Below are 17,429 nucleotides of genomic sequence, written 5' to 3' on the forward strand. Positions count from 1 at the left end.
TCAAATTTTACTTCCCAGCCTATTCCAGTGGAGAATTCCACACGTTCAGTTCCCTTTCTGTCAAGAAATTTACACTTGTATCAGTCATAAAAGTCTTGTTCAGTATTCTGAGACTACAGTCCATAATTCTTGAATTCCTGCATTCAAGGCGTGTTAGAATTTTGTACAATTCAATGATGTTACCTCTCATTTTTCTGAACTCTTGTGAATGCAGGCATGGTTGACTCGATTGCTCCTCATATGACAATCCTGCTGTCTCAGGCATAATTAGAGAGAACCTTCATGACACTAAACTCTCTACAACTGTATGTGAGCAGCTGCAGCACATTTTCTAATTGGGACGAGACATTTAATATAACTCCAATAATTTTCTTCAATCTCTGTGGCTTATCTCTCCATGAATTATTCTGCATTCATTAGTAGTCACAGTGTAACTGTACTTGATTAGCCTCTGCAGAATATCTCCCAGAAGGCTTAATAGCACTTGAATGCCATGGTGACTTTTCTTTTTGAGTTTGCCACTGAATGTTTGAAGCAAATGCCAATGTACCTCTGAATGTGTCATCTCTTGGTGTGAAGACCTATCAGTTGGGATGTACAAGGTCAGCATGGAGAAATGTTTTTCATATCCCCAGCTGCCACTCAGTGCCAATTGTAAACCTGCATGGGACAGATGTAATTATATATGTTCACAGAAGGATCTCTGGGATATTCTGAGGTGACTTTGAAAGTGTCTTGGTTTTTATTTTCTGTGAGAAGCTGACAGGCCAATTTTACTAAGTGTTGAGCATCTGTGAGCTGCTGATGCTGCTGTGCATGCAGTGCCGGGATTGAACCAGGAGAGGTATTGGTTTGTACAGCTTAATATCAGAAGCAGACAATGCAGATAGTTATCTGCTGAAACTGCGTAATATCTAAATGGATTCATCATTGATTCATGTTGATGTTGCTTAAAGCAAGAATGATGACAGTATTCAATGCAAGAGGCTATAATATTTTCTACTCAGGGTACCACGATCTCTAACTCTCCCTGCTTTGTATTCACTTGGTGAGGAAAGATCTTATTTCAGAAATTAAGATTCAGGATTATTTTGCATTGACAGTCTTCGTTGACACACTGTTTCAGACCCATGCTCTTATGCACGCACACTGTGTGCTTTACTTGTTGTTGAATCTGAACACCTCTGCAAGATGGACCTCCGGCAGTTGAACGCACCAATTTCTGTGAATTTGTTCACAAACTGAGTTTCAGCATGAAGCACCAGTGAGCTGGAGCGTTAATTTAGGCAGATTTTTGAGAGTGCAATGGCGGTAGCCCTGGAAGCTAACTTGTATTTCTCAGCATGTTCACTGGCTACCAATCAGATGAAGGAATCTGGCTAACTAACTATCATATTTTGCCTGAATTCACTTGAGATGAGGGAGTAGTTTTAAGAGTGTACTGCTCCTTATACTTTGCTCCTGTTATTGGTTTCCGTCAGTACAAAAGTGGATTCCAAGTACTTTGAAGTATTATTTAGGCTGGATTGAAGAAGTCTCTGCCCCAACTAGTATCACCGTATCACCTGCAATACTAGAGGACACACTTGACCAACTATCCTACTACCAACAATCATAGCTACCTCACCCGCACTTTTGCAAATCCAACCTCCTGGCTGTGCTGCTTCTACCTGCACACGGTCAAAGAATAAAGAGCACAGCGTTGGCAAAGGGAACTAAGAAGAGCTGGATGGCAGATGTGGATGAGGAAATTCAGGACTGGACATGTTCAAGAATTTGTCAGATCACCTCGATGAACATACCACAGTGATCACTGTCTTACTAGGGCTGTGTGCTTGAATAGGTATCCACAAAAATATTTTGTGTCTTCCCCAAACAGAAACCATGTTTGAACCAGGGCACTCATAATCTCCTGAGGGCTAGATCTGTGGCAATTAGGGCAGGTAATTTAGGATCATATAAGAAGTCCAGGTATGACCTCTAGAAGAGCATTGCGAATGCGTAGGGCCAATTTCAGACTAAACTGGATCACAGATAGACACTTGACGGCCGTGGCAAGGCTTGCAACCAGTTTCTACAGGAATTCCCAGAGCTAATAACAAAACCTGCTGCACCCTGTTTTTTTTTGTAGGAGTTCCCTTTTGTTTTTCCAGGTTCTCTTTCTCCAATGCATCTATTTTGATGAATCCATCTTCCACACCAGTGCATCCTTGTGTATATTCTTTTTGATTATTTTAAACTGCAGATTCCCTGAACTCTGACTGACTCTTCAACCAATGTCATTTCCTGTGCATCTCCACATCTCCCAGAAAAAGGAAAGAATTTTTCTTGACCACACCTTTCTCGGTTGAGACCTTTCAGCTGCACAAGACATTAGACAGGCCATATGTTCTGGTCACTACACTGTAGAAAGGATGGAGCAGAGCTAGAAAGAATGGAGAAGTTATTACCACTACCAAGCACATCTTTCCCTCTCCCCCCTTTCTGCTTTCCGCAGGGATCACTCCCTACGCAACTCCCTTGTCCGTTCATCCCCCCCATCCCTTCCCACCGATCTCCCTCCTGGCACTTATCCTTGCAAGTGGAACAAGTGCTACACCTGCCCTTACACCCTCCCTCACCACCATTCAGGTCCTTCCAGGTGAGGCGACACTTCACCTGTGAGTTGGCTGGTGTGGTATACTGCGTCCGGTGCTCCCGGTGTGGCCTTTTATATATTGGTGAGACCCGACGCAGACTGGGAGACCGTTTCGCTGAACACCTACGCTCTGTCCACCAGAGAAAGCAGGATCTCCCAGTGGCCACACATTTTAATTCCACGTCCCATTCCCATTCTGATATGTTTATCCATGGCCTCCTCTACTGTTAAGATGAAGCCACACTCAGTTTGGAGGAACAACACCTTATATACCGGCTGGGTAGCCTCCAGCCTGATGGCATGAACATTGACTTCTCTACCTTCTGTTAATGCCCCTCCTCCCCTTCTTACCCCATCCCTGACATATTTAGCTGTTTGCCTGTTCTCCATCTCCCTCTGGTGCTCCCCCCCCCCACCCTTTCTTTCTCCTGAGGCCTCCCTGTCCCATGATCCTTTCCCTTCTCTAGCTCTGTATCCCTTTTGCCAATCACCTGTCTGGCTCTCAGCTTCACTCCACCCCCTCCAGTCTCCTATTGTTATGAAAGTACCACAGCTCTGAGGGGCCGAAGGGTGCGGGGTAGCCCCCTCCTTTGTGAGAATCGCAAGATCACTATTGATTTGGGTCAGGAGACCCAGGAAATGAGAGAGAGACGTGCGGAATGTCTTGTTCCCCCAGCAATATAAAGCTAAGGGAAACAACCATTGTCTCTTGGAGACGAACTTGTGTATTGCAATACTGTGCTACGTGGAAGCCCTCAGGCAAAGTGGGCTGGTTGAGGGAGGGATTGCATCAACCCAACCTGATTGACATCTGAGACCCTGTGAGTCAGGGTAAAAGAGGGTCTGTGGGAACAGCCCCTCAGACACACCAGAAGAAATGCTAGCGATCCCGTAATAGCGGAAGCCGGTGGGGAGGCCACGTGCGTTCGGTTCCATTTGCCCCAGAACCGGTGCCCTTACCACGGAAAAACGGCTTTTAGCTATCAACGGGGAAACCAACTCCCAACGACTCGAAGGATTGGCATCATAAAAGAACTGGGCAAGTTTTAACCTGTCTTTCTCTCAAACCCAAAATGCTGCAGCTTGAACCAACTAACAGTGACTTTTATATTTCCATCCAACAATACATTATCCCCTAGACAACGATAGAGCTATTTCTTATTGATTATTATTATACCCACGCTTTTAGATTTACTGTTGACGACGTATATTATCTGTATGTTTGCATTGATCTTATTTTTGTGTATCTTTATCAATAAATACTGTTAAAAATAGTACCATCAGACTTCAACGGACCTCTCTGTCTTTGCTGGTAAGTGACCCAGTTACGAGGTTCATAACACTATCATTTCACATTTTCCCCTCCCTCTCCTACTATCAAATCTCTTACTATCTTTCCTTTCAGTTAGTCCTGACGAAGGGTCTCGGCCCGTAATGTCGACAGCACTTCTCCCTGTAAATGCTGCCTGGCCTGCTGCGTTCCACCAGCATTTTGTGTGTGTCACCAGGATATTGCCTGGAATAAAGACTTCAGTTTTAAAGAACCGATTGGATAAGCTGGTAGTGGTCTCATTGGAGAGCAGGAGGGCTCAGGGGTGACTTTATCAAAGTTTATAAAATTATGGGGGGGGGGGGGGAGATACAGATAGGGTAGATAGTCACAGTCAATTCCAAAAGTATGGAGTCTAAAACTAGGGTACATAGGTTTAAGGTGAGAAATGTGTGCAGGAGAACTGAGGAGCAAGTCTTTCTAGTAAGTGGTGGTGGATAAATGGAACAAGCTACTGGAGGAGGTCATAGGATTAGGTACAATCCAAATGTTTTAAAATGCATTTCAAAAGATATATGGATAGGAGAGGAATAGAGTGATGCAGGTCAAATGCAGAAGAAAAGGATTAATGTAGATTAACACCTCAGTCAGCATGGGCGAGTCAGATCCAATGGCCTGTTTCTGTCTTGTGTGACCCTGAGTTAGAAATCATAGACTGATGTACTATTTTGTTAATCATTAACATGACAAATATAGTTAATGTGAGGCCCTAAGTGGACCAACTTTCAACCAAATTCAATCTTATAATTTGTATCATGCTGTCTTTTTCATTACTTGTTATCTTTCTGAGGAAGTTATTTTTGCATCAGACAGGAGTCTATGTTCCCAAATGTCCGTGTCTATCTCCTTTAAACCATTGAAATATTAGCAATGTAATCTCATAAATGAAGTAAATACTGTCATGGTGATTTGCATCAATACTCAATTACCTGTGTAATTTTTTTAAATGGAGCACTTGGTTTGACATTAGGATGCTAAACTTCAAAATACAAACTCATGAAATACAAAAAGTGAGTTCAGCATTTGATGGAATTACCAAGAAATTACCTTTCTCTAATAGATTTTAGTTTAACTAAAAGCTCACAAATATTTCCAGACATGAATATTTGAATTTCATTCAGCTTTACATTATTTTCAAAACACTTTTTATCAAAATAGAATCTGTTTCTCCCCCCCCCCCAACCACCACACACCCATTTAAGCCTGAAGGTATTAACAACTGAGAGGATTAAAAAAAAACATCCATAGTTGTAACAGTGTACTTTTCCATGTGTTGTATGTGTGCATGAGCACACATATCTCTCACTGATCCAACAGGGTTAGGGCAAGGGCTCTGAACACTTGAAATTGTATTGGCGTTATCTGTTGTGAAATTTATAATGATGTGATTAATGGAGGCAAATTGTATTTAAATACCTTCTTTTTACATCTTTAATGTCCAGCTTCAGATTCTGGCTAATATTTTCTTTGATCCCATTCCTATTCCCAATCCTTGTCCTGATCACCAACTTGCTACATTATGGATCTTGTACATTGCTAGTGATCAAGTGGTCTTTGTAACCAAAACGCTGTATGTGAAAGGCCATTTTGAAATGAAGCCAGTGAAAGCTCCAAACCCGGATTCTTTCCTTCAGTCTCTTCTACTGTGTAGGTGGACTTGTAATGTCAAACAAGGTCCTTGAATTCATCCGTATAATTCTAATAGAAATTTTAAAAAAAAGTTATTGAGGGTCTTGCACTAACTGAAAGTTGTTTAGATTTTCCAAATGCTGAGGAAAAGCAGCCACCAAAAAGGGCTTGCAAATGTAGGCAGAGCATGCAGAAACAAGAACAAGTAGAAGGCTAGATAGATAACTGATTATAATTCAGGAGAGCAAAGAGTAAATGCTGATTCTTCAATGGCAGGAGCTGCAAAGTGGGATCATGGTAGAATTAGTGTTGTTCATCATTTACATGAGCAATTAACTTGCAATATCAAATGCATTTTACTAATTAGTGGATTGCATTGAATTGAAGTGGTGGTTTGTAATTGATGAATCTTAGAACTAAAGACATTAAATACAGTGGAGGAGGAAAGGCATTTGGATTCAAGTGCACAAGTTAACATGACCCTGAATAAAAACAACCAAATAGTGAGGTTGATTTCAAAAGGGGGTGAATTCGTAGAGGAAATTAGATGTGAAACATGATGTTTCTGCTCTAAGCACAATGTACTGCTTTGGTTGCTATTTTATGAAAAGGATGCAGAAGCTCCAGAGTTGATGCAGAAATAATATGTAAGGACAGTACTAGAAATGCAAGATGAAGCTATTATGAAGTGATAAATGATAAGGTCTCCTTTGTCTTAGGAGGAAGGAAAGGGTTGAACTTTAACTAAAAAGAGTAAATGAAGTGAAAGATTTTGAATGATGGACACAGAGAAAAATGTTTTGACTTGTGAGGAAGATTGAAGTTACAAAACTCTCAATATCAGATGGTCACCAAGGAATCAAATAATAAGGAAGCACTTTTCCCAGAAAATGCTAGCCTGTTTTGATCAAAGAAACTGTTTGAGGTCACTTTTAAGCACAATAAACTGATAAAGGTGATAACAAAGAAGCTCTTGTAAGGAAGTGCTGGGTCAGATGAGATTTTTCTGTGTTGTGATCTTCATCTAAACAGAGTGTCCTTCATCCCTGGACTACAGCCGAAGTTGGGAATCCCTATAGGATACCAGAACAAAATTGAAGCAAAGCAATGTTTTAACTGGGAATAATTTGAAACTGTGGAGTCTGCCTTCTGTAAACAAAATCTTGTTTTAATTCTTTTTGTGTTGCAGATTCTTGGAGCGAGATGGGCGGCCATTTGTAAATGGACTGAGGAACGCTGGGTCCTATTGCAGGAGATCCTTTTTAAGTGGCAATATTTCACTGAGGAACAGGTATCTCACCACCAATTACCTTTATCACATATAATCTCTGTTCATCCTGAAGTAGATTACTGGTATTTCAGAATGATGCCATTTGATCTTGATATTTGGGTCTACCACTAGCCAGCCATAATTCAGCAATTGCTCCTGGGTCTCCTCCTTCCCTTTCTCCTCCTACTGTCCAGTCTCCTCTCCTATCAGCTTCTTTCTTCTCTAACCCTTGACCTTTCCCACCCACCTAGCTTCACGAATCACCTTCCAGCTAGCATCTTTCCCCTCCCACTACCTTTTTATTTGGGCATCTTCCCCCTTCCTTCTCAGTCCTGAAGAAGGATCTTGGCCCGAAATGTCACCTGTTTACTCTTTTCCATAGATGCTGCCTAATCTGCTGAGTTCTGGCATTCAGAGTGTGTTGATTTGGTAGCGTTATTTATATTCCTTGCTCATTTATCCTCCTTTCCTAAATGCACCTCAATGCATCCAAGGAGTTCTTAAAACTATTTGTTTCCTTCCAGGTGATTCTAACAGAAATACAGGTTGGTGGAAGGAGATTTGAAGGATTACTGAGTAGATTTTAACATAGAATAGTGAAATCAATATCTATTTTAGAATGATATTGACTAATATTAGAGATCCTTGTAGCACATCGTGACGATGAATGGGAATCTATGGTCATCCTGGCCAAAATTCCAAGTCCATCTATTTCAACAGATGATCTGGTCATGCATCTGAGTGAACTTTGTGCAACCTTGGTGGATAGGTAGGTTACCTAAATGAAGGTGGAACTATTTTGAGCTATTTTAGATGGGTGTAGTAAACTATTCTATATTTTATTCTTTGTCCTAAGGAAAAATAAAAAAAAACAAGCTATTCTCTGAATAAAGGTGTAAGGATACTTAGAGATGTGTAGAAAAAGCAACTTAAACAGTTATAGTTTACAATACTGTATGATTTTACACTGATAGCAAAGCAATGCCAATCAGTTGTAAATTCATGGTATTTGGAGAAACTGCAATTACTCTTGTCTGTGACATCATTAGTGTTTCATTGTGGACAAATAAACAAAACCATTGGTAATTTATAACTATTTAGCATTGCTTCCCAGTCTTAGCTGTCAAAATCAGTTTTCTACTTTCCAGCTATAAGGCTGCAAATGAAAACCTCTGAACAGTATGATTCACCTTTGCTTGTCACCTCTTCTGAGCAGCTGGTTGAACCTTGAAAGCTAGCACGTGACAACTTAAGTGTAGAAACTTGAATCATCAGCACTGCTTAATTGGACAATGGTTGAATTTCTTAATTTACATGACATGTTGAGTGTTTGTGACAAAAATATGAGAACCAGGCACTAAGATATCTGGGCAAATAATAACATATATGATTGATTATTTTAGTTCATCTTCTTTAATGTTTTAATGCAAATGTTCTTCCTCTCAGTGCCTATTTGATAAATGGTTGGCGGAGAAGGAAAAATCAGTGAGTAAGATTCAAACATCTGGTTTTGAAGATCAGAATGAGATGCTCACTAATCTGAGGAAATTAGCGGTGAGTGCAATAATTATTGAAAGATGCTTCCATTCAGTGATGGTTTAATAATCATAATATCAAGTACCTGCAAGTTATTTTATCGAGTGGTTATGTCAATTTTTCTTTTAGTTTGGGCAACCAAAACCACTGAATGTTGCTTTCTAGTCATTGAATAAATAAATTCTCAATTGTTGTTTGTTGTCAGTGGTAGATTTTTAACCCATTTATCATTATTTTCTTATTATAATACATCAAGGATAGATCTACAGTCCAATTTTATACCTCCATTCTGGTTACTTCATCCACTGATGACAGTCAGCTCCATTCCACCAATGCCTTTACTATCTTTACTAGTCTATATCCACTCTATAAATGGTCAGACTGCTCAGTTAATGTCCAGTTCCTAGATAAGTACAAAGGTTTCAAAGGTACATTTAATGTCAGAGAAATGTATACAATATACAACCTGAAATACTTTTTCTTCGCTACCATCCATGAAAACAGAGGAGTGCCCCAAAGAATGACTGACAGTTAAATGTTAGAACCTCAAATACTCCCCCCCCCAGCTTCCCCCCGCACATAAGCAGCAGCAAAGCAATGATCCCCCCCCCTCCCGTAAATAAAAAGCATCGGCACCCCCCACCAAACACTTAAGCGTACAGCAAAGCAACAGTAAAGAAACAGATTTTCAGTAACCCGAAGACTATTTGTTCACCAGGTAATTCGACATACCACAGGCTCTCTCTCTCTCTCCCTAATAAGGGAAAAGAGATGTCTCCGTTTCACAGCGAGAAGAGTGACATAACAAACAACTCGCTGATTTACAATGTTAAAAGTCAGTTGTGTTGCTTTTTTCAAGCTCTGTGTCAAAGAACTCGGGTCTCTGGGCACACAGCCAGAGATCTTCCGTCTCCCACAACACACCGATTTTCTGCAGAGGCACTGACCTTTAGTCCGCCCACCTCCAGAGCCACGAAATCTCGAAACTCCAAAGGAAAGCTAATCTTCTCAGCCGCGTCCTTGGTATATCAAATAATGGCCTTTCTTTTTTTTTCAATCTTTTTATTGAATTTCATATATATAAAAAAACATAACATAATAATGAATAGGTTATAAATGCATTAGACTTGAAATTGAATTAATAATAGGATAACAATATCCTATTAAAATATCAACAGGAAAACATAGTACGTTATCAATCAAGCCTATAATAATTATATGAAAAAAAATAAGAATAATCATCAAAAGAAAAAGAAAAAATTGTAAAAATACAAGCAAAAAATATATATTGAGAAAAAAAATGCTAAACTAAACTAACAATGGGCAATAATAACAGTTTATTTGTATATGATAGTGCCAAAAACTCCGGAACTCCATACCAGAACAAGAATAAACAGAGAAAAGGTCTGGGAGAGGTCAAGTTAATTCATATGAAAATGTCGAATGAACGGTCCCCAAGTTTCTTCAAATTTAACTGATGAGTCAGAAATAGTGCTTCTAATTTTTTCCAAGCTCAGATAAGAAATAGTTTGAGAGAGCCACTGAAATGTGGTAGGAGGATTAACCTCTTTTAAATTTTGCAATATAGACCTTCTGGCCATTAATGTTACAAAAGCAATCATTCGTCTAATTGAAGGGGAAAATTGATTACCATCCTCATTTGGTATACCAAAAATTGCAGTAATAAAATGAGGTTGTAAATCGATATTCCAAATTGAGGAAATGGTTGCAAATATGTCCTTCCAATAATTATATAAGGTGGGACATGACCAAAACATATGGGTCAATGAAGCCACATCTGAATGACATCTGTCACATTGAGGGTTAATATGACAGTTGAATCGAGCAAGTTTATCTTTAGACATATGAGCTCTATGTACAATTTTAAATTGTATTAAAGCATGTTTAGCACATATAGAAGAAGAATTAACCATTTGTAAAATTTTTTCCCATTTTTCTATTGATATATTATATTGAATTTCTTTTTCCCATTCTTGTTTTATTCTACCTGATATTTCTGGTTGTATCTTCATAATCATTTTATAAATAAAAGCCACTAATCCCTTCTGATAGGGATTTAAAGTAAAAATCATACCTAAAAAGTCCATTGAAGTTGAGTTGGGGAAGGATAGTAGAACTTTATGTAAAACATTTCTGATTTGTAGATATCTAAAAAAGTTAGATTTAGGTAATTCAAATTTGTTGGAAAGTTGGTCGAAAGGCATCAATCTACCTTCAAAAAAGAGATCACGAAAACATTTTATACCTTTCCTTTTCCATATGCTAAAAGCTTGATCTGTCAAAGAAGGTTTGAAAAAAAAAATTAAGTAAGATAGGGCTATCAAGAGCAAAGTTTTTCAGAGTAAAAAATTTACGAAATTGAAACCAAATTCGTAATGTATGTTTGACAACAGGGTTTGATATCTGTTTATTGAATTTAACTAAATCGGCAGAAAGAGAAGAACCCAGAACGGAGAATAGAGAATATCCCTGTGCCTCATTACATTCTAAATTTACTCACTGTGGGCACAATGGTGAATCCAAATCTGATTTCCAATAAATTAAGTTACGAATATTATTCGCCCAGTAGTAAAATCTAAAGTTATGTGGAGCTAAACCACCATCTTTTTTAGATTTTTGTAATTGCCTTTTACTTAACCTAGGATTTTTATTTTGTCACACAAATGAAGAAATTTTTGAGTCAATGTTATCAAAAAAAGATTTAGGAATAAAAATTGGTAAAGCTTGAAATAAATATAAAAATTTCGGTAGAATCATCATTTTAATAGCATTAATCCGACCAACTAATGATAAGGATAAGGGAGACCATCTTGTAGTAAGTTGTTGAATTTGATGAAACATAGGTAAAAAATTCAATGTAAATAAATCTGTATATTTCTTGGTAATTTTTATACCTAAATAGATAAAGTTATCATCAACAACTTTAAATGGTATCCTTTCATTCAATAAAGTTTGCGCGTTTAAAGGGAATAAATCACTCTTATCCAAGTTTAGTTTATAGCCAGAAAAACTACCAAATTGAGCCAACAAGGATAAAATAGCGGGAATAGACCTGTCAGGATCAGAAATATATAATAACAAGTCATCAGCATAAAGTGATAACTTGTATAATTTCTCATTGCGGGTAATACCAAAAATATTAGGAGATTCACGAATAGCAATGGCTAAAGGTTCTAATGCAATATTAAACAATAAAGGACTTAAGGGACAACCTTGTCTCGTACCACGAGATAATTGAAAAAAAGAAGATCTGTAATTATTTGTAAGAACAGAAGCAACAGGTTTATGATATATTAGTTTGATCCATGATATAAAATTAGGACTAAAATTAAAATATCTCAAAGCGTTAAATAAGTATACGCATTCAACTCTATCAAAACCTTTTTCAGCATCTAGTGAAATAACACATTCTGGAATTGTGGGTGATGAAGTATAAATTATATTAATCAATTTTCTAATATTAAAAAAGGAATACCGATTCCTAATAAAACCAGTTTGGTCTTCTGAAATAATCTGTGATAGTACCTTTTCTAACCTAATAGCTAAAATTTTTGTAAGAATCTTAGAGTCTACATTTAATAGTGATATAGGGCGATAAGATGCACATAAAGTGGGATCCTTATCTTTTTTAAGAATTAGAGAGATAGTAGCTTCATAAAAAGACTGAGGTAATCTCTTCTTAACAAATGCATCATTAAAGATTTCACATAACCAAGGGGAAAGCAAAGAAGAAAAAGTTTTTAAAAATTCTATAATATAACCATCAGGACCAGGAGCTTTCCCTGAATTCAGTGATGAGATAGCCTCTGCTATTTCGGCCAAAGAGATAGGAGCATCAAACAAGCTACGATCTTCATCTGTCAGTTTGGGAATATTCAGATTGTTAAAAAAGTTATCCATCATGGACAGATCGCCATCAAATTCTGATATAAAGATTTATAAAAATCTTGAAAAGTGTTATTGATTTCTTTATGATCAGTAGTCAGATTGCCGTCTTGTTTACGAATTTTAATAATTTGTCACTTAGTCGAGATAGCTTTTAATTGGTTAGCTAACAATTTACCAGTTTGATCACTATGGATATAAAATTGAGCCCTGGTCCTAATTAATTGATTCTCAATTGAAGAGGATAATAATAATCTATGCTCCATTTGAAGCTCAACTCTCGTCTTATAAAGTTCTTTGGTAGGAGTCACGGAATAAATCTTATCAATTTCTTTAATTTTATCCACTAATAAAGCAATATCTAAATATCTTTGTTTTCTTTTACCAATGGAATATGAGATAATTTGTTCACAGTTAAAAGCCTTAAAAGAGTCCCAAAGTATTCCTCTGTCAATCTCTTCTGTATAGTTTGTTGAGAAAAACAAGTCAATTTGCTGTTTTATGTAGGTGATGAATTCTGGATCTTGAAGCAAAGTAGCGTTAAGTCTCCAAGATCTAGTATTATTAGAAAAGTCCGAAATCTTAATAGATAACTTCAAAGGTGCATGATCCAAAATAGCAATAGAATCATATTTACAATCAATTACATCTGTTAATAAACGATGATCAATAAGGAAATAATCAATTCTAGAATAACTGTGATATACATGTGAAAAAAAACGAAAATTCTTTATCTTTAAGGTTCAAAAACCGCCATATTTCAGTAATTCCCGAATCAACCATAAAAGAATTAATAAGTAATGCTGATCTATTCGGAAGAATTCGAATAGGTTTAGGTCTATCCATCGAAGGATTCAAACAACAATTGAAATCTCCACCCATTATCAACATATATTCATTTAGATTAGGAAGGGAAGTAAATAAACATTTAAAAAATTCAGGACAGTCAAAGTTTGGAGCATAAATATTAACTAGAACCACTTTTCGATTAAAAAGTGAACCAGTTATCAACAAAAATCTGCCCTGTGGATCAGAAATAATTTCATGATGTGTAAACGAAATTGAGGGGTCTATAAAAATAGACACACCCCTAATTTTGGCAGTACAATTCGAGTGAAATTGTTGACCTTTCCAGAACCTAAAAAAGCGTTGATTATCCTCCCTCCTAATATGGGTCTCCTGTGCAAAAATAATATCAGCTTTTAGTCTATGGAATACTTTAAATATTTTTTTACGTTTAATCGGATGATTTAAACCATTAGTATTCCAGGAGATAAAGTTAATAGATTTATCCATCATGCCAATATTAGTTGTGTATATCATAAAAGGTTAAAAAGACACATAACCCATAATTCAGGAAGAAGGAAAAATGATTCAGGAGCAACCGGAGAACATGACACCTCAACAATATTAATAATTTAAAGTCGGCCCGTAAACTAAAAGCAAAAAAATAAAAAGCAAAAGCGCGAAAAAAGATCCCTATCCCCCTCCCCCAACCCCACGAAAAAAAGCCAAGCGGCAGGCACACAAACTAACACTAATATTACCCCCATTTTCAAGATGGTGACTTCATGAAAAGAAAGAAAAGAAAAACTATATAACACCCAGATATAAATACAGGGTTGTAAACAGAAAGAATATATATCAATCAAAATGAAAAAATAATATAAAAAAGCAAAAAATCATTAATAAAAAAAGGATAACCATTGAAGTTTAAAATAGTGTAATATGCCTTTAAAAAAAGATTTCATATTCAAATATAAGGAAATGATGTTTCAAAAACAAAGACTTATGGGAAGAAGAAACGACATTTTGAAAGGACCATATTACAAAATATAAATGTAAATTCACCAATCTTTTTTTTAAAAAAAAAGGTTGTCAAAATAAAATTTAAAAAGGGTTCAATAACCACTACAATATATATATAAAAAAAAAAGGTTCAAAAATTCAAAGCATTCGTCCCATTCTCAAATACAGGCAAATAAATGCTTACGGAAAACAAAGTCTTATGGGAAGAAGAAACGACATCTTAAAAATAAATCATTATTATAAAGTCTTAACATGTATATCTAATCCAGAGGGAAAAAAAAATTAATTAAGAAAAACAACATTATAGTAAAGTTAAAAAAGCATCTGTAAATCATGACAATAAAAAAAACCAGGTCTACAGACCAAAATAAAAAGCTATACCGCAGCTTCATCAGTTAAAGCCTAAAACGGAATGGTGTCTTCTCTCCAAAAGTTCTTCCACCTAACACATAGTTCAAATTGGACTAGAAGAGCGATATTCTTTAACGAATTTCTTCGCTTCTTCCGGAGTATTAAAGAAACGTTGACCGTTCTCGCTCAACGTAATTCTGAGATTTGCTGGATATCTTAAAGCTTGTTTAAGTCCAATCGAATGAACCTCCGCCATCACCGGTTTAAAAGCAATTCTTGCCCTCATTACCTCGAATGAATAGTCCTCCACAATACGAAACTTGTTGTCTTTGTGAGAAATCATACCTTTCTGACGAGCTAATCGAATTAAAAGCTCTTTCTCCCGAGGATAATGGAGACGGACAATCACAGCTCGTGGCTTGTCTTTCGCAGCCGAAAATCTCAAAACTCTGTGGGCACGATCAATAGTAGGTTTAACCCGCAAAGAGTCCGCGCCAAAAATTTCCCACAATAAATTAGAGTAATATTCAGTTAAGTCACCAGACTCGACATTTTCGGGAAATCCAATAATACGCAAATTCTGTCTGCGAGATCGGTTTTCAAGATTGGTGATTTTAAACTTATACTGCTCCACTATTTTAGCGGTCGACCGTACCTTCTCCTCCAAAGTTTCGATTGTACGTATTTTTTCACAAATTATCTTGTCAAGAGCCGCAAACTTTTCTTCATGGCATTCAATATCTGCTGCCTGCGATTGAAGCTTGATATCAAATGATTTAACGACTTCTTCAAACTCCGACATTTTCGCAGTAAGTTTGTTTTCCAGACTTGCAAGTTTAGTATCCAGAAGACTGGAGATTGCATCGAGAGTTATAGGGTCTTTAGACGATTTCTTAGGTACAGACATTTTAAGTTTGAAAAAATTAAATCCAGTGTTATTTTTAAAAAGAGAAATAAATCGTAAATATCAACCCATATAATTAAGTACGAAAAGATTTGATTAAAGGGTGATTATAGCTTAAAAAATGAAGAGCGCCTAAAAGGCAGATGTCTACGTCGCCATCTTGAAACTCCACCCAAATAACGGCCACTCGTCAGACCCTGAGAGCGGATCCTATTCCCACAAAGATCTGAAGTCAGCATGCAACTTCAGGTTAGAGTCTTCAAAAGAACCCAGAGCTTGGTGATATATGTGATATAATTATTTTCTTGATGGGGCAGAGACATTCCCTGGTTATCATTAGCATATCATTCTATTTTCCACCATTATCTTTGGCCCATCTTGTTAAACATCTCCCTAACTTTGGAACCTATACAACTTTTCTCAAAACCCTGTGTTGTCACTTCTGCCCTGTTTTCTGTAATCTTCAAGCTCACTAGCCCTTTGAGATTCTTGTTCCTCCAACACCAGACTCCTGCACATCCTCAAATTTAACAATGCTGCCAAATGAATTAGTCCTTTATTTTGTAATTTGTCATTTTTTCTCTTTGTTAATCTTGCAGCATTAAAGGTGTTGTGCAACTATGTTCTTATGGCACTCACCACAAAGACAGTGTTGCAGTCTCACACCATGATGCTGCTGCATGTTTGCTAATGACCAGTCCATTCTCTCTGAAATCATCACCAGCCTGCTCGGAAAGGAACTCCCAGGTTTGATGCTGATTTTAGGCCCTGTAAAACAGCATGTTAAAATACAAGCTAACAGTTTCAGTAGGTGGTTTAACAATTTAAGTATGCGAAGGAGCATCTGTTAATATCAAGGAAGCTTCTGTCAAATTCCTCATCTGCTGAAAATGAGAGCAGTCATCCTGCGAGTGCTCAGACATACCCAGATTGGCGCACAGCTGCATTCCGAGTTTTCTGTATGTCCTTGATCCAGCCACTTCAGTTGACTTCTTTCAAATGTTCGCTACTTTTTCAGAAATGAGTTTATTATTAATTCAGTTTTCTGTTATCTTACTATTTTCTAATCCTGTAATGTTTTAGGTAATGTTCCAGCTTCTTTATCAGTATCAATTTGGTATTTTATATTTAATAATTAATTTTCTCCTCACACTCACTAGTTCAATCTCTTCCCTTGTGCACTAGAACTTCTTTGATTTTACCTCAAGAAGTGATTCATTAGATTTAACCTTGATGCACTCTGCACGTAGCTGTGAATCCATTGTTTCTGAAGCCCAATGAATGAAACAATATACAGTTCTTTAAGCATCTTGCCAGTATGTTGTGGGTTCTCAGTGTACAGCGCGCTTTCACTTATGTCTCTAAATACTCTTTTTTAATGTACTTTCAAGACTGAGAATGGCCATATCATTGTCACCACTGCCTTTTCTCTGAAATGGTCCTGGCTGATCACTGCCTTCTGTAAATGAATCATATCAGATGATGTACCATAGGTTGATGTGCTTGTCTCAAAGAATTCTGCAAATGGGTTACTTGATCCATGAGTGGATATGAAAGAAAGGGACCTGGTTGGCCTTTCTTCTCCTTTCATCACACTTCTCTTTCTTCTCTCTCCCTTTTTTGTTATGAGAACTATTTCAAAGGTTGCTTTGAAGGCACTTTTGATCCATTCTTGTTCCGCTGTGGATTCTGAGGAATTTTCATTTAGTCATCAACCTCTGATATCAGGATTTATCATGGTGGTTTACAGTATATGCTTCAACCTCAAAGGGAGCAAGTTTGTCAAGAAGTCAGTTCTCCTACTAACTTTGAGTTGAAGCAAAAAACAAACTACTGGAGGAATTCAGTGGGTTAGGAAGTATGATTGTTGACATTTTGAGTTGAGACCCTGCATGAGGAATGCGATTGTGGAGGGGAAATAGCAAGTATAAATAACAACTCAATCTCAAGTTCCTCCAGCATCTTGTTTGTTTCTCCAGACTGCAGCACCTGCAAATTCTTACGTTTCGTTTTAAATTTGATCTGGCTGTTCCTTAACAAATACATGGCTTGCACT

The 17,429-nt window shown here is 37.2% G+C and overlaps 1 protein-coding gene across 10 annotated transcripts in view; it reads left to right on the top strand.

Annotated features, from left to right (window-relative positions):
• Positions 1-17,429, top strand: part of dmd (dystrophin) — a 1,939,431-nt gene that overhangs the window by 717,614 nt on the left and 1,204,388 nt on the right. For all 10 annotated transcript variants that reach the window (XM_059968142.1, XM_059968139.1, XM_059968147.1 and 7 more), the window contains 2 exons: positions 6,787-6,888; positions 8,314-8,421. In XM_059968142.1, coding sequence (XP_059824125.1) covers positions 6,787-6,888; positions 8,314-8,421 — 210 coding nt within the window. The remainder of the gene's footprint in view (positions 1-6,786; positions 6,889-8,313; positions 8,422-17,429) is intronic.

Source organism: Hypanus sabinus, chromosome 4 (genome assembly GCF_030144855.1).
Source record: "Hypanus sabinus isolate sHypSab1 chromosome 4, sHypSab1.hap1, whole genome shotgun sequence".
In the NCBI taxonomy this organism is placed as follows: domain Eukaryota; kingdom Metazoa; phylum Chordata; class Chondrichthyes; order Myliobatiformes; family Dasyatidae; genus Hypanus; species Hypanus sabinus.